Source organism: Crocuta crocuta, unplaced genomic scaffold (genome assembly GCF_008692635.1).
Source record: "Crocuta crocuta isolate KB4526 unplaced genomic scaffold, BGI_CrCroc_1.0 scaffold193, whole genome shotgun sequence".
Lineage (NCBI taxonomy): Eukaryota > Metazoa > Chordata > Mammalia > Carnivora > Hyaenidae > Crocuta > Crocuta crocuta.
The window spans coordinates 1887966-1905974 of NW_027529624.1; the positions used below are offsets into that span (position 1 = coordinate 1887966).

At 40.0% G+C, this 18009-nt stretch overlaps 1 protein-coding gene across 3 annotated transcripts in view; it reads left to right on the plus strand.

Annotated features, from left to right (window-relative positions):
• Positions 1-18009, plus strand: part of RFX4 (regulatory factor X4) — a 159261-nt gene that overhangs the window by 94983 nt on the left and 46269 nt on the right. For all 3 annotated transcript variants that reach the window (XM_077762006.1, XM_077762007.1, XM_077762008.1), the window contains one exon: positions 16536-16636. In XM_077762006.1, the coding sequence (XP_077618132.1) occupies positions 16536-16636 (101 nt within the window). The remainder of the gene's footprint in view (positions 1-16535; positions 16637-18009) is intronic.

Here is an 18009-nt window from a genome sequence, read left to right on the forward strand (position 1 = left end):
TTCGGTATGTGTTAGGGGCTATTTCCAGACTTCCTATCCTATGCCATTGATATTTCTATACATTCATGTCCCAGGGTCACTCTGTTTTAAGTTTGTGCTTTTAAACATATTTAATATTTAGTAGGACTAGCTCCTCATGCTTACTTTCCTTTTTTAAAAAATTTTCCTGTTACCATCACTTATTTTTCCATATAAACTATTTTGCCATCAGTTTGTCTATTTCAGTAAATAGACATACATAGCACTTATACATGTATTCTTACTGAGATTGCATTGCATTTAGAAATCAATTTAGGGAAAAGTATATATTAGTGATATTGAGAATTCCTAATAAGAGGCATAGTTTGTCTTGACGTTTATTCTGATGTTTAATTTTGTGACTGCAGGAGCGTTGCAGATGTTTTTTCATATAAATTTGTTATATTTTAAAAATTTATTCTTAGATATTTATCTTTTTGTTCTTATTGTAAACGTAGTCTTTTCCTCCATAGCTCTTGACAGAGGGTGGGGGTTGGGGTGCCTGGGTGGCTTAGTTGGTTAAGCGTCTGACTTCAGCTCAGGTCATGATCTCACGGTTCATGGGTTCGAGCCCCACGTCAGGCTCTGTGCTGACAGCCAGTTCAGAGCCTGGAGACTGCTTCGGATTCTGTGTCTCCTTCTCTCTCTGACCCTCCCCTGCTTACATGGTCTCTCTCTCTCTCAGAAATAAATAAAACATTGACAGATGGTGGGTTGTATATATGAAAGCTATTGGCATCTGTGTGTTCTATTTTGAGCTGGCCGTGTCAAGCTTATCTTGTCGTATTTATTTTTTTGAGGTTCTCTTAGACTTCTCATGTTTAGAATCCTTTTATCTACAAATGCAGATACTTTTACCTTTGTTTTTCTAATTTTTATACCTTTCATTTATTGCTCTTGTCTAATTACATGTTGACATTCTTGACTTTAATGAAAATGCATGTAGTGTTTCTCCATTAAACATCATGCCGGCTTTTGGATTAAGATTGATATATTTTATCCTATTAAGGAATGCCTATCTTTTTTAAATTCATTAAACATTTCATGAAGAAGGGTTGTTGAATATTTCCAATGTTTTTCATCATCTCTGGAAATTATTACTTTATTTATTTCTAATATTGAACCATTCTTGCATTCCTAGAGTAAACCCCACTTACTCACAGTATATATTCTTTAATGTGCGACAGGGTTTTATTTGCTAATGTTTTATGTAGAGTCTCTGCATCAAAATCATAAAGTAAGATTGGTCTGCAATTTTCTTTTTGTGTTTGATCTTCATTAGTTGTTAGTATCAATGTTATTCTTGCTTCATGAAAGAAGTATGGAAGCTTCTCCCCACTCCCATTTTTCTCTAAGCTCTGACACACTTTAAATAGCATTGAAATTATTTGCTCTTGGAGACACGTAGAATTAATTCCCCTCTGAAGGCATCTGGGTGTGGTGTATTGTGGAAGTAAATCTTTAATTTTTTTCCCCTATAGTAATTGGTTAGTTTCAATTTTCTATCTTCTTTGAGGTAAGTTTTGTTAAATTATATCTTCCTAGAAAATATCCACTCCTAGATCTTTACATTTATTTGCTTAGGGTTGAACAAAGGGAGTTTATAGACTCATTGAGTTTCCTCTGTGCCTGTGATTATTTCTGCTTTACTACATTTTAGGTTGTAGAGTTATGCTTTCTGCTGCTACTTTGTGATTAAGTAACCTGTTTGGTTTTTTTTTTCAAGGAACATGCCCTTGGGTATATTTATTTGTGCTCATACTCTTTCTTTTTTCCAATACATTGATTTCTTTTATTTAACTCATTTCTTTTACTTTCCTAAGTTTACTCTGTTCTTCATTTATTCAACAAATATTTTATTGAGTGCCCACTACATAGTTTGTTGTTTTATCAGTGACCAAAAACAATTGACAAAAAAATAGATGCTTGATTTACTTACTTTCATTCTTGTTTAATAACAGATATTTCAGGATTGGGTTTTTCTTTGAACACTATTTTACCTGTATCCCATAGGTTTTGAGATGTAATATTTTAACATTATTATTTTCTAGATATTTTACAACTTTGGTTTGGAGTTCCTCTATGTTCTAAGAATTTTAAAATAGTACTTTAAAACTTCCAATTGTTAGGAGCAATCTTATACTTATGCTATTCATTATAGCCTTTATTGAATAGGGACTGTTTTCTGAACTATTTCTTCTTTTGAGATTTTAATTAGATTTTATTTGTTGTCTAATATATGGCTACTTCTGTGACACTTGGAAAGAAGAAGCACTGTCTGCATTCAAAGTACAGACATTGACATATATGTATTTGGGTCAACATCGTTGTCACTAAGGTCTCCTTTGTCTTAGGGCTGTCCACTTAGACTGTTACAGACCAAGACAGCTAAATAAGTTTAAGACTTATTACTAATGTGTGTTAATTTCACCTTGTATCGCCTATAATTTTTGTTTTTGAAAATTGATGCTATGTTATATGACACTTGGATACTTCTAGCTGCTTTATCTTCAATGTGAGCAATACCTTCATTATGAACTGTAACATCTTCATTGAACATTGCACTCTTGGCGTTATCAAGGCTAACTGAAATTATTTTTTGGCCAAGAATTTAGCTTCTATGATATTAACATCATTACCTCTATTTTCTCTTTGTTTACATCTGTCCCAAATACATTTGCCCATCTTTTTATTTTTAACCCTTATAACTTGCTTATATGCAGAACCATTTAGACTTTGCTTTATAATTCAATCAGATTTTTTTTCTCTTACTAGAAAAAATTACATTTTTCTAGCCCAATTTACATTAATCGAGCCCAATTACACTTATTGATACAATAGATACTTTTGTTCTTAGTTCCATCATTTCATTTTATATTATTATCTATATGTTTATAGCTGTTTATTTAATTTTATTTTTGAAATCGAGGTTTATTTGGAGTATACTTATGTATATAGTAACATTCACCATTTTTAGTGTATACAGCTGACCTTTGAACAAAACAGGGATTAGAGGTGCCAAACTCCCGTGCAGTCAAAAATTTGCATATAACTTTTTGACATTTCTGAAGCTTAAGTACTAATAGTCTACTGCTGACCAGAGGCCTTACCAGTAATACAGACAAGCAATTAACACATATTTTTGTCTGTTTCGTGTATTAAATAATGTATTCTTACAACAAATTAAGCCATAGAGAAGAAAATGCTGTTAAGAAAATCATAAGAAAGGGGCACTTGGGTAACTCAGTTGGTTAAGCCTCTGACTCTTGGTTTCAGCTCAGGTCATGATCTGGCAGCTTTGTGGGTTTGAGCCCTGCACTAGGCTCTGTGATGGCAGCATGGAGCCTGCTTGGGATTCTCTCTCTCTGTCTCTCTCTCTCTCTCTCTCTCCTTCTCTCTCTCTCGCCCCCCCAACTTGTGCTGTGGCTGTCTCTCAAAATAAATAAATAAACTTAAAAAAAAGAAAATCATAAGAAAGAGAAAACAAGTTTACTGTATGTATTGAAAATTAATTCATGTGTAAGTGTGTTCACATAGTTCACAATCATGTTCAAGGGTCAACTGTACGACTGAAACATAGAATAGTTTCATCGCTTTAAAAACTTTTCTCAGGGGAGCCTGGGTGGTTCAGTCAGTTAAGCATCCAACTTCGGCTCCGGTCATGATCTCACAGTTCGTGGGTTCGAGCCCCACATCGGGCTCTGTGTTGACAGCATAGAGCCTGGGGCTGTGTGTGGATTTTGTGTCTTCCTCTCTCTTTGCCTCTTCCTCATTCATGCTTTCTCTGTCTCTCAAAAAGTAAATGTAAAACAAAAACAAAAACAAAAACAAACCCTTTTCTCATACCCCTCTTATTCCCACTGCCATCCCCTGGCAATCACTTATTCAGTGTTTGCATGGTTAATCTTTTTCCACCCTGTTACTCTGTGTCTTCATATTTAGAGTAGATCTTATGTAGCCAGTGTATAGTGAGCTCTTCTTTTTCACCCCATCTGACAATTTCCAGATTTAGTTGCTGTGTCTAGACCTTCAGATTTAATGTGAAAATTGTATTTAATGTTATTAATGATATAGTTGATAAAAATTTTCCATCTCACGAGTTGTTTTCTAGTAGTTCCTTTAGTTTTTATCCTTTTTTCCTCTTTGTGTGCCTAGTTTTAGGTTCCTTTTTTAAATCATTCTATTTTATCCTATAATTTAACTGTTTCTTATACCTCTTTTATAAATTGTTTTAGTGGGAGCCTCTGGGTGTATAGATCTCTGTTATTCACAGCCTTCCTTCAGATAATGTCATCCTGCGCCTCACAGACTGCAGGGACCTTACAACAGTCTACCCCCAGTCCATTCTCTCATTTTTTATGCTGTTGCTGTCACACATTTTGGTCTTATAGATGCTCTGCATCCACTGGTGTTACAGTTTTTGCTTTAGATAATTTACCTTTGGAGTGATTAAAGATTCAGAAAACAATCTTTTACATTTACTGTCAACCTAGTGATTTCCGAGCCTCATTTCTTTATATAAAATCCTGGTTTCTGTGTTTGATCACGTTATCATATCCTCCTGCCTGAAGAATTGTGTCTAGAACTGCAGGTTTGGTGCTAATGAACCATCTCAGCTTTGGCTGGTCTGAAAAAGTTGTTATTTCTCTTTCATTTTTGAAAGATGCTTTCAGTGGGTGTGGTGTTCTGGATTCACACATTTTCTGTTTGGTTTTGTGCTCAGCACTTTAACGATTTCAACCTGTCGTTTTCTGGCTCGCATGTTTATCTGTGTACGTCTTTTCTGCTTTGCATACAATATGTGTTTTCTCCTCTGGCTTCCTTTGAGATTTTCTCTACCTTTGGTTGTAGCTGTTTGAATATGATGTGTCTAGTTAACCCTGCTTGAGATTTTCTGAGCTTCTTGGATCTGTGTACTTTTTTTTTTTAATGTTTTATTCACCTCCAGGAGAGAGAGAGAGAGAGAGAGACAGTGTGAGCAGGGGAGGGTCAGAGAGCGAGGGAGTCACAGACTGAAACAGGCTCCAGGCTCCGAGCTGGCAGTCAGCACAGAGCCCGACGCGGGGCCTGAACCCACGAACCGCGAGACCATGACCCAAGCGAAAGTCGGATGCCCAACCAACCAAGCCACCCAGGCGCCCCTGGATCTGTGTACTTTGATATGCTTCATTATTATTTTTGGAAAACTCCCTGCCATTATCTTCTGACCTGTGTTTTCTCCCCTTTCTCCTTCCGTGATTTCAGTTACATACATATCAGATCATTTGACGCTGTTGCACAACTGTCTTGGTTGTTCTGTTTTTTTCACTCGTTTTGTGTCTTTGTTAGATTCATTTTTATTGGCCTCTCTTCGGGCTCACTGATTTTTTGTCTAGCATATATCAACTTTACTAATGAGATTGTTGAAGGCATTCTTCACCTGTGTTGCCGTATTTTGTTCTTATTTTGTAACATTTCATTTGATGGCTTTTTTTATTTCTGTCCTCATCTGTTCATACTTACTGTTTAACCTTTCCAAGGAAACCTTTAACATATTAATCATAGTTATTTTATTAAAAAATTAGTGTTTAGTTTTGATAGAGAGTGGGGGGAGGAGCAGAGAGAGAGAGAGGTTCAGAGGATCTGAAGCGGGCTCTGTGATGACAGCAGAAAGCCTGATGTAGGATTCGAACTCACGAACCTTGAGATCATGACGTGAACTGAAGTCAGATGCTCAACTGTCTGAACCACCCAGCTACCCCAGTGATACTTATTTTAAATTCCCTGTTTGATGGTCAGGTTCTCTTGATGGCTTTATCTCTTGAGAGTGGATTCCTTTTCTTTTTAAAATTTTTATTATTCGAGTATCGTTGACATACAATGTTATATTAGTTTCAGGCATATAACACAGTGATTGGACAGTGCTCTACATTATTCAGTGCTCACCACAGTAGGTGTAGTTACCATCTGTCACTATACAACATTATTATAATATGGACTATATTCCCTATGCAGTGCTGTTCGCCCCTGTGACTTACTTGCTTTATAACTGGAAGTTTGTATGTGTTAATTCCCTTCACCTATTTTGCCCACCCTCCCCATGCCACTCCCCTCTAGCAACCACCAATTTGTTCTCTGTATTTATGAATCTGTTTCTGTTTTTTTATGTTTGTTTTCTTTTTTAGATTCCACGTATAAGTGAAATCATACAGTATTTGTCTTTTACTGTCTGACCTATTTCACCTAACATAATATTCTCTAGGGTCATGCATTTTGTTGCAATTGGCCAAATCTCATTCTTTTTTATGGCTAAGCAATACTCCATTGTGTATATATAACACATCTTCTTTATTTGTTTATTTATTGATGGACACTTGGGTTGCTTCCATATCTTGGCTATTGTAAATATGCTGCAGTGAACATAGAATTAGTGTTTTCATTTTGGGTAAACACCCAGCAGTGGAATTTTTTTTACTGAATTGTATGGTACTTCTATTTGTAATTTTCCATGGAACCTCCATGCTGCTTTCCACAGTGGTTGCATTAATTTATACTCCCACCAACAGTGCAGAAGGTTCCTTTTGCTACATATCTTCAACACTTTTTATTTTTTACCTTTTTGATACTAGCCATTGTGACTGGTATGAGGTAATATCTCATCGTGGTTTTGATTTGCGTTTCCTTGATGATTAGTGATGCTGAGCATCTTTTCCTCTATCTGTTGCCATCTGTATATTTCCTTTGAAAAATGTCTGTTCAGGTCCTCTGCTTATTTTTAATTGGATTATCTGCTTTTTGGTGTTGAGTTGGATGTGTTCTTCATATATTTTGGATATTAACCCCTTATTGGATATATCATTTGCAAATATCTTCCTCCACTAAGTTGCCTTTTTGTTTTGTTGATGGTTTCCTTTGCTGTGCAGAAGCTTTTTATTTTGGTGTGGTCTCGATAGTTTATTTTTGCTTTTGTTTCCCTTGCCTGAGGAGACATAACCATAAATGTATTGATAAGGTCAATGTCTAAGAGATTACTACCTAGGTTTTCTTTTAGTAGTAGTTTAGGTCTCATATTTAGGTCTTTAATCCATTTTGAGTTTATTTTTGTGTATGTAGTAAAAAAGTGGTCCAGTTTCATTCTTTTGCATGTAGCTGTCTTGTATTCCCAGCACCATTTTTTAAAAAACTGTGTTTTACCCATTATATATTCTTGCCTCCTCTGTCATAGATAGATTGACCGTATGAGTGTGGGTTTATTTCCAGCTCTCCATCCTGTTCCATTGATCTATATGTCTGTTTTGTGCCGGTATCTTACTGTTTTGATTACTTTAACTTTGTGTAATATATCTTAACATCTGGAATTTAGGTATCTCCAGCTTTGTTCTTCTTTCTCAAGATTGCTTTGGCTATTTGGGATCTTTTGTGTTTCTATGCAAATTTTAGGATTATTTGTTTGAGTTCTCTGAAGATTTCTATTGGGCTTTTCATAAGACATTGCACTGAATCTATAGATTGCTTTGGGTAGTATAGACATTTTAAAAACAATACTAATTCTTCTAGCCCATGAGCATGTATTTCTTTATATTTGTTTATATTATGTTCTGTTTCTTTAATCATTGTCTTCCATCATAGTTTTCAGAGTACAGGTCTTTCACTTCCTTGGTTAAGTTTGTTCCTAGGTAGTTTATTCTTTTCGGTGCAGTTGTAAATGGGATTGTTTTCTTAGTTTCTTTTTCTGCTACTTCATTATTAATGTATAGAAATGCAACAGATATCTGTATATTGATTTTGTGTCCTATAACTTTACTGAATTCATTTATTCTAAGTTTTATGGTGGAATCTTTAGGGTTTTCTGTATGTAGTATCATGTCATCTGCAAATAGGGACAGTTTAACTTCTACTTTACAATTTGGATGCCTTTTTCCCCCTTCTTGTCTGATTGCTATGGCTAGGATTTCCTGTACTTTGTTGAATAAAGTTAGAGTGAACATCCTTATCTCGTTCCTGATCTTAGAGGAAAAGCTTTCAGTTTTTCACTATTGAGCATGATGTTAGCTTTGGATTGGTCATATGGCCTTTATTATGTTAATGTATGTTTCGTCCAAACCTACTTTGTTGAGAGTTCTTTTTACTATGAATGAATGTTGAATTTTGTCAAATGCTTTTTCTGCATCTGTTCAGATGTTCATATCATTTTTATCCTTCATTTTGTTAATGTGATGTATCACTTTGATTTGTGTATATGGAACCACCCTTGCATCTTGGCAATAAATCCTCTTTGATCATGGTGAATGATGCTTTTGATGTACTGTTGAATATAGTTTGCTAATATTTTGTTGAGGATTTTTGCATTTGTGTTCCTCAAAGATACTGGCCTGTAGTTTTCTTTTGTGGCAGTGTCTGTGGTTTTGGTATAAGGGTAATACTGGCCTTGTAGAATAAATTTGGAAGCTTTCCTTTCTTTTCTATTTTTGGAAAGTTTGAGAATAGTAAATATTAACTCTCTTTTAAATGATTGTAAAATTCACCTGTGAAGCTGTCTTTGAACTTAATGTTTACTGGGAGGTTTTTTTTTTTTATTACTGATAAATTTCATTACTAGTAATCAGTCTGTTTAAATTTTCTGTTTCTTCCTGATCCAGTTTGGGAATATTGTATATATTTCTAGGAACTTATCCATTTCTTCTAGGTTGTCCAATTTGTTGTTGTATAATTTTTTTGTAATAGTTTCTCATAATCATTTGTTGTTCTTTGATGTGTCAGTTGTTATTTTTCTTCTTTCATTTCTGATTTTCTTGAGTCCTTTATCTGATTTTCTTGAGTCCTTTATCTTTTTTCTTGCTGAGTCTGGCTAAAAGTTTCTCATTTTTGTTTATCTTTTTTAAAAAGCACCTCTTTGTTTTATTGATCTATTGTGTTATAAGTTTCTGTTTCATTTATTTCAAGTCTGATCTTTATTCCTTCCTTCCTTCTACTCACTTTGGGCTTTCACTATTCTTTTTCTAGTTTCTTTAAACATAAAGGTTACATTGTTTGAGATTTTTTTGTTTCTTGAGGTAGAACTTTCCTCTTAGAACTGCTTTGCTGTATCCCAAAGATTTTGGACCATTGTATTTTCGGTTTCATTTATCTCCATGTTTTTTTTTTCTAGTTCCCTCTTTGATTTCTTCATTGGCTCATTGGTTGTTTAGTAGTATTGTGTTTAGCTTCCTTGTGTTTGTGTTTTTTTCAGGTTTTTTTCTTGTAATTGATTTCTAGTTTCATAATTTCGTGATCAGAAAAGATGCTTAATATGATTTAAATATTAAATTTATTGAGACTTGTTTTGTGGCCTAACCTGTGATCTGTCCTGGAGAATGTTCCCTGTGCACTTGGAAAGAATATGTGTTCTGCTGGTTTTAGATGGAATGTTTTGAATATATCTGTTAAGTCCAACTTGTCTAATGTATTATTCAAAGCCACTGTTTCCTTATTGATTTTTTGCCTGGATGATCTCTCCATTGATGTAAATGGGATGTTAAAGTCCCCTACTATTGTCATTTTCTCCTTTTGTGTCTGTTAATATTTGCTTTATGTATTTAGGTGCTTCTGTGTTTGGGTGCATAGATATTTACAATTATTTTATCTTCGTTTTGAATTGATTCCTTTATCATTATGTAACGTCCTTGTCTCTTGTTACAGTCTTTAAAGTCTTTTTTTCTGATGTAAGTATTGGTACCTTATTTTATTTTTCTTTTTTTCCACTCTCATTTGCATGGAATATCTTTTTGCATTCCTTCACTTTCAGTTTGTATGTGCCTATAAGGTCTCAACTGAGTCTCTTATAGGCAGTGTATAGATGGGTCTTTTTTTTTTTTAATCCATTCAGTCATAGTAGATTCTTTTTATTAATTTTCTGTGTGTCTTATAATTTTTTACTGACTTCCAAACAGTGCTTAGAAGAGTAGAGACTGAATGAAGTAAATAGTTTTTATGCCTGGAAATAAACGTGCCTTTTCCTCTCCTAGCTCTTGATGTAAGGAGTTGAATCAGCTTATTTAGGAGTTGATTGGGTTTGGGTTTTGTTGTTGCTGTGGGTACCTTCAGTGGATTCTTCTGGGTCCTCTGTGCTTAGGTTGAAAGTTTGTTGTTGGGGGGTGGGAATGGGTCCTCATCCTCAGCTGTAGGCCCTCCATGTGTACCTCTCCTACCCTTATTGGCCTGTTTGGGGCTGGAATGGAGGTAGGAGGGGAGTTTCCCTGCTGTCCTGGTTTTAGTTCCCAGCAAGCACTATGTTGTTGGATCTAAGAGCCAGACATTCTCTGTCATCCTATCCTGCCCCAGAGAGAAATCTCTAACAGTCTGAGCCCATGATGGTTTCTACCAAGGTTAGAGAGCTTTCTCTTTTTACTTCCCTTGGGTCTCTTTCTACACCCACAGTCACTAGTGTCTCTGTCCTTCCCCTGGCCACTTGAGGCTTTTGTTCCATAGAGGAGGGACCGCTGGCTTGCTAGGACTTCACGCTTCCCCTGCAGTAGTGGTTGCTCCCCTCCTCTAAGCAGGCATCCCAGAGATAGGCTTCCTCCATTCTCGGGGATTCCTCATGAGCCCCTGGTGAGGCCTGTGGGGAAGATCTTGTGAACAGATAGATGTAAACTTCCTTTGCATCTGTGGTTCCCAGAGTTCTGTGCTCTCATGCTAGCTCACACTTGGCCTTTAGCAGTTTGTCTTAAAAATTGAACTGAATTCTTTTTTACCTAGAGATCCTGCTTTCCTCCCTCAGACACAGAGGAACCAGTTCCAAAGTCCTTCTCTCTGTGGAGCTGCCTGTCTTACTGTGTATTCCACCAGCTGTCTGGCGGGTTCAAGAAAAGTTAGGATTCTGTGGATTATCTGGCTTTCTCTTGTTATGGTGGGAGTGTTGCTTTTTCTAATTTTCCATATTCTAGGTGGAATAGACACATACCTAGATAGGAGCCAAAATTACCTTCCAGTGAGATTATAGTCAGGTTTTAGTCTCATGCTTTTTTGCATTTTTCTGCTGTTCTAGTTAAGACTGGATTATTTTTATAATCATGTGTATATGCGTATATGACTTTAAAATATGCGTAGGATTGTAAAAATTATATATATAAAATATGGGGAGAGAGAGAGAGGAAGACCTCTTTATGCTTTGAGTTATTCTTTCTTGTGCATTGTTCAAGTGAACTAGATAGTGGCCAAATGTGTACCCTTCATTCTGTCGTGAGAAGGTACTGCCAGGAGGGGAGGGGGTCGAAGTATACGCACTGTTAGATACACCGTTCACATATTTCTAGCACTGCTTAATAGGTGTTACACACATGAAGGGCATCTGTAGTTTGTTAGAAAGCATTTTGTGGGGTGCTAATGAAATGCTAACCCCTGCCTCCATCTCTATAATTGGCTTGTTTTTATAGATGTGAAAATGGGAGCTTAAGAGCTGAAATCCCTTTAGTCACTTTAGTAACTGAAATGACTTTAGTCACCTGCAAATAAATGAAACAACCATGAGTCAACTATTCATTCTTCATTAAACAATGTCTGTTGGTGACTATGACATGCTGGACACTGTGCTGCATCCTGAATATGTTAAAGGAGATAAGCATGCTCCTTGCCTTCACTGAGCTTCCAGTCTGCCATGAGATACCTTTTTTTTTTTTAATTACATTGTTAACTAGTTCCCAAAGTGACCTTTGGCTCATAGATCCAATGCCTTTCCCATTAAATCAAGAAGAAAAACTTATTCAAAAGAACAGACTTCCTCAGACAGCTGATTTTTCACAATTTTAAGAATTCATTCACCCCTGAAACCTGTTTGAGTGCCTTCTGTATGCCCAGTCCTGTGTTTGGCCAGGGTAGAAGTGAGAATTGACTCTAGAAGTTCTCACTAGCTGACTAGCTCAGACCCACCCCTTACCTTCTTCTATCAGTAAAGCATATTGAAATTCAGGTGAACAAGTGATAATATAGAGATAACCATGAACTGTATGCTCTGTTTTTAAAAACTTTTAATGTGTGTTTATTTTTGAGAGAGAGAGAGAGTCAGAGTCAGCATGTGGGGGAGGGGCAGATAGAGAAGGAGACACAGAATCCAAAGCAGGCTCCAGGCTCTGAGCTGTCAGCACAAAGCCCGATGTGGGGCTCAAACTCATGAGCTGTAAGATCATGACCTGAGTCAAAGTCACACACTTAACCAACTGAGCTACCCAGGTGCCCTGATATGTTCTTTATCTATAAGAAATGTAGATCTTTCTCAAACTTGGACTTTTCACCTCTTATGACCTCCCAGGTGATCCTGGCTTACTGGTTGTTAGTAATGGTTGGTTTAGCAGAGGTAAGGAAGTGTGTGTTGTGTGTGTGTGTGTTGTGTGTGTTGTGTGTGTTGTGTGTGTGTGTGTGTTTAGGGGTGCTGGACCAGGCAGGGAAGATGAGATATCAGAGAAGCAAAGAGAAGACTGAGATACTAGAGCTTTGGAGCCAGACACCTCTGAGCTTCAGTCTTGGTGTGTCCACACACTTCTTGCATCTCCCTGGACAGATAAAACAACTTCTGTGAGCCTCGATTTCTCCCCTCTCTGCTGGGGCTAACAGTAGTACCTGCTTCGTAGGGTGGATGTGAGGATTAAGTAGGAAATATGTGTAGCACTTGGCACACTGCACCCGTTACACGGCAGCCGCTAGTAGCCCAGATGCTGTTGTGCCAGCATCACGGCTGGAGGCCGTTCAGAGTTACAAGTGTGGGATTCAGATGCAGGCGAAGGGCTGAAGCTGCAGTTATAGATGTGGGAGCCACCTGCACAAAAGGGGCGACACTAGAGGAGCAGGGCGACCCTCGGAGTGCCAGCCTCGGGAGTGAGGCGGAGGAAGGAGACGCGGGAAGCGGGCCCCGCGCAAAGGCCAGCTCCTCTTCTCCAGCCGCAGGCCGTGTCTCCTGCGAAAGGGGCCACGGGCGGAGAATGGCACGCCACCCTCTTTGATGGTCCAGCGGCCATAGGATGATCAGACACTTAACCTAAAGTTCACCTCTGTCAAGAGTGGCCAGATGTTCTGAGAAGTCTTCTCAGTTAGGAGTGGGATCCAGTGCGCTGATCACTGACAGTGGCTTTGAACTTTGGCTTTATTATAAGTGCAGTACTTTTGGTTCACTCAGTAGTCAACGTTTATTAAGCACCTCCTGGGTATCAGGCACTCTGCTAGGCACAGGGGGGTGCATATACCATTTCGCTTTCATGAAGGCATCCTTGGCAACAGTCTTTCCTCATACACCTGTATCCACCTACCAGGGCATCCTGGCTGGCTCTGCCTTCAAAACAATTTAATCAGACTCTATTGCATTATTTCCACAGTTACCGCCCTCATCCAGGTCACCCTCTTGCCTGGATTATTGCTATAGTTTTCGAATAGCTCTCCCTGCTCTGTCCTTGCCTTTCTATACTCAGTTTTCATCCCAGGAGCCAACTGCTCTTTTCAAAACACATGGCAGGTTTAAGAGTATTGAAATATAGGAGTGTGGAGAGACTGGCAGTTTCAAACCCTGTGGTCGACACTTGAACCAGCCTTTGAAGTTAAGGGAGGGAGGGAGCAGGCTGCAGTCTGGGGCAGGAGCTTTCCAGGTTGAGGGAAAGGAAGGGGGCTGGTGCTGTGGGAACTGAGTAAGCTGGTGAGGTGGGGCAGGGTGGAGTGGGAGGAGCTGAAGTCAGAGAAATAAAGGTGGGGACAGTGTGGATAGGGTCCTGTGGGGAATATATCTAAGGTCTGCCCAGCTGGGGATTGGGGGCCATTGACTCATTCATTTCATTTAACAAACACCTCTTCTGTGCCTACTCGGTGTCAGGCACTATGCCAATTGCTGAACAGACAGTGATAAGCGAAATAGACACAGTCCCTGCTCTCTCTGCTGGAGGATGCAGTCTAGTGGGAAAGATGGACATTATTCAGATAATCACACCAATTAGTGTATTGTTACCAACTGCCACAACCGCAGGATCCTTCAAAGGGAGTAACCAGGGACTCTGATTTAGCTTAGAGGGCCTCAGAGAAGGTTTTCCTGAGGAGGAGTTGAGTAGGTGAGGAAGGATGGAATGCTCTTGGAATGCTCAGGTCAAAGGCCCTGAGGTGTTGAAAATAACAGGATGGAGGCAAGTGGGGCTGAAATGTAGACAAAGAGAGAAAATTTAAGGTGAAGCTGGAAAGGAAAACCTTGGGGATCACAGTGAGGATTTGGGTTTTTATCCAAAGAATAATGTGAGGGGCACCTGAGTGGCTCAGTCAGTTAAGTGTCTGACTCTTGGCTTCGGGTCAGGTCATGAGTTTGAGCCCCGCATTGGACTCAATGCTGCTGCTGCTGTGGACCTTGCTTGGGATTCTCTCTCCCTCTCTCTGTGCCCCTCCCCTGCTTGCACTCTTTCAAAACTAATCAAACAAACAAAAAAGAATGTGAAAGCATGTGGGGGGGTGGGTAGGGGGCTATGTTTAACCAGAAGGTGAAACAGACAAAAATTGCAAGTGTTTTAGAGAAATCTCTCTCACAATGTGGAAGATGGGGTCGAGGTGGGAAGGTGAGCAGAGCAGGGTAGGCTCATGTACCGACTGTTGTAGAAGCTGCTGCAGTGGCCCAGGTGAGAGGTGAGGATAGCTGGAAGTAGAGAGAAAAGGGGAAAACTGGATGACGTTGAGCGGCAACTTGGAGAACAGGGAAGAGAGACTACGTCTCAAAACTAGATACACTAAAAGAGGAACAACCAGCCATTATAAGTCTCATGGTGTGATGCAGTGGGCAGCACAGGGCCACCTGTGAAGTTTTCATGTCTCAAAAAAAAATTGTAGGGGTGCCTGGGTGGCTCAGTCGGTTAAACATCTGACTCGCGCTGAGGTCACAATCGCATGGTTTGTGAGTTCGAGCCCTGTGTCAGGCTCCGTGCTGACAGCTCAGAGCCTGGAGCCTGCTTCGGATTCTATGTCTCATTCTCTCTCTGCTCCTCCCCAACTTGTGCTTTCTTTCTGTCTCTCAAAAATAAATAAATGTAAAAAAAATAAATTAAAAATGGTAACTTAATTTGATCCCCTCTTTAGACCTAAGTGCCAGTTTATAAGAAGTATGCAGGATAGATGAACGGGTTAAATGGCACCACAAGGAAGACATGGACCAAGTCGAGTGCAGGACATGACAAGGAACAAATAGCATGATGTTGCTAACAAGCCAATGCATGAAACAGGATTTTTTAAAAATCTTCAGGAGTAGAACAAAGCAGTGTGTTTGCACAGTGTGTAGACCTTGGTTGGATCCTGATTCAAAGAAACTAAGAGATATCTCTAGAGAAATAGAGAAATTTGAGTACCAACTGGGCTTTAGATAATAGGAATTGCTGTTCATTGTGTAGGTATACGAATGGCATGGGGATTTTAAATGTATGTGTACATACATACATATTTAAGGGCATGTTAGAAACGCATGTGGAGTTTTTGAAATGATACATCTTGAATTTGCTCACAGCATTCCAGAAAAGCAAGAGTGGCATGTGAGAAATTGAACTGGCAAAATGTTGCTGGTTATTAAAGCTGGGCCACAGATCCTTGGAGGTTTATTACACTGTTCTATCTTGGGGTATATTTAAACGTTTTCATAATAAAAAAGTTAAAACCTTTATGAAAAGTAGAGTTCCCAATGAAAGAGAGAACCTAAGAAAAGAAAACAGTCTGACAGAGAAGTGGGGTGTTCAGTTTGGACGTGTTGAGGTTGGTGTGCCTTTGGGACACTAAATGGAGGGGACCTGTGTGTGGTTGGTCTGGAGTTCTGGAGAGCTCTGCTCCAGAGGTGTGAGAGTAAGTATGGATGGTGACTGAAGCCGTGGGCTGCCTGAAGATGGATGTCTGTGAAGTGGAAGACAGAGGGTGGTACCCTGAAGACAGAGCATGAAGAAATAAGAGGGTTTATTTTCAAGGCGGGGCATGCGTGGTGAGAGGAAGAGGCGGGATATCCTGGAGAAGCAGTTGTCAGTGCAGGGGGTGAAGGGTTCCTGAGGAGGCAGGAGGGGATGACAAGGGGTTGGCCCTGGACTCTGGGAAGGTGGTGGGGGAGGAGAGCTGTGTTGCTTCACCCCCTTCCCAGGAACAGGCCTTGACTCTCCAAATCAGATGTGGTTTCAAGGTCAGGGATGTTTGTCAGTGCAAAGTCAGGCTGCCGCTCCCCAGTTCTCAGGGGCAGCCTGAGCCGCGCTGGGTGGGCGGCGCTTGGGCGAGACTGTCAGCAAAACAGTGCTCTCAGGGGGCCCACCGCCCACTGTCTGCACCGTTTTGCTCAGAGTCCTGGCACCATGTCCCCCCGCGACCATTGTGGGCACCAGAAGCACATGCTATGCATGCGCCATCAGACCCACCAGTGCTCTGTGGGGCTGGGGCCACCTGCCCCGCACCTGAGGTTGCGGCTCCGAGTGACACCGGTGAAGCCAAAACACGACCAGAGGAAACCAAACCCTGTCCGGGCCTATCAGGAGGACTGGGCAACCACAAAGGCACTTAAAATGGATCATTTCTCTTTCTAGCTTAACTCAGGTGATCCGAAAGTTTGCCAAGCAGCTGGACGAGTGGCTAAAAGTGGCTCTCCATGATCTTCCAGAAAATTTGCGAAACATTAAGTTTGAATGTAAGTACAGACTTTGGCAGCTGAGGGAAGGGAGAACAACGTTTTAGTGCCAAACACCTTACATAGGTTGTTAACAAAATAATAATAACAACAGCTATCATTTACTGTTTGCAAAGCACCATGTATTAAGCCTAGCGCGTTTCATGCATTAAGTTACTGGATCCTCACAAAAGGTTTAGTACAAGTGACTTCTCCTTTTGTGGAAAATGAAACCGGCTTAGAGAGGTAGTAAGTAGCAAAGGCAGGATTTGCTCCTGGGTCTGTTGACACCAAAGTCTCTGCTCATCACCGCCATCTCCTCTCATTTATTCTTCATGCATCCTCTGTGGTGTAGGGAACAGCATCCCTATCCTGCAGTCGAGGCTCCAAGATGCAAAGAAACCTCCCCAAAGCCACAGGGCTGCACAGCTGGTAAGAAGTGGCCAGGAGTCACACTCAAGTCTGTCTGGCCCCAGCACTCGGGGATTTCCCCGAATCCCCTGCCCCCAAAATGGTTGGAACAAGAGACAGAAAACCGCTCCAGGGCTTCTCATATTCAGTTCTCTGCCTAATGAGAAAGCCAAATTAATATTTCTCCTACGGGGATTAGGACTGTGATTTTTTTTTTCTGTTGAGCATCACTAGCCATTCTGTATCATTAGTTTTGCCTGGAAAAACTGGTCCTATTTCGCCGTCTCAATGTTTCTGTCCTGTGGGAAGACTAATGTGCTAGTTAAACAAAGATGATCTGATTTTAAGCAAAACAAAGTTTGAAGATATGTTTCTTAAAGTACCATTTGAATACAGCCTGCCATTCTTGCCCAGAATAAGTGCCAGCAAGGAAAATGAAGGAGATCAAATTACCCTCTCTCTGCAGGCAAAGGGAGCCCTTTCAGACGCGCTTTGAGGCCGCCTGCAGTGCCCATCACCTATTGATAAAGCCTGCTTTATTTCACAGCCCTCAGTTCTTTTCTCTTCGTGAACACTAAATTCCACATCACAAAGTTAAAGAAAAAGTAATTAAGGAGAAGGATTAAGGATTGATNATTTTTCAAACCAAGCTGGCTCTGAGTACAAATTAGAATAATCCCAGGGAAATTTCTGTTTCTTGACCAGTTCAGAAATTAATGAGAAGAATGCCCTGCACCCATTTTAATTGTACTGACCAAACAAACCTGTTGTTAAGTTGGCAGCCTGGATTTCTGTTGGGCCTTCCACCTGTGGGTGCCCGCAGGCACCCGTTCTGCCCAGGGAGCCTCGGGTGCACTTGGAGAGTGTGCAAGGAGTGGAAACACACCCCACTCCAGACAGCTCTGCAGGAATGAAGAAGACCTGGGGCTGGGACATGGCTTGTCTGCTGTCCTGAAATCTGCAGATTTAAAATCACACCACTT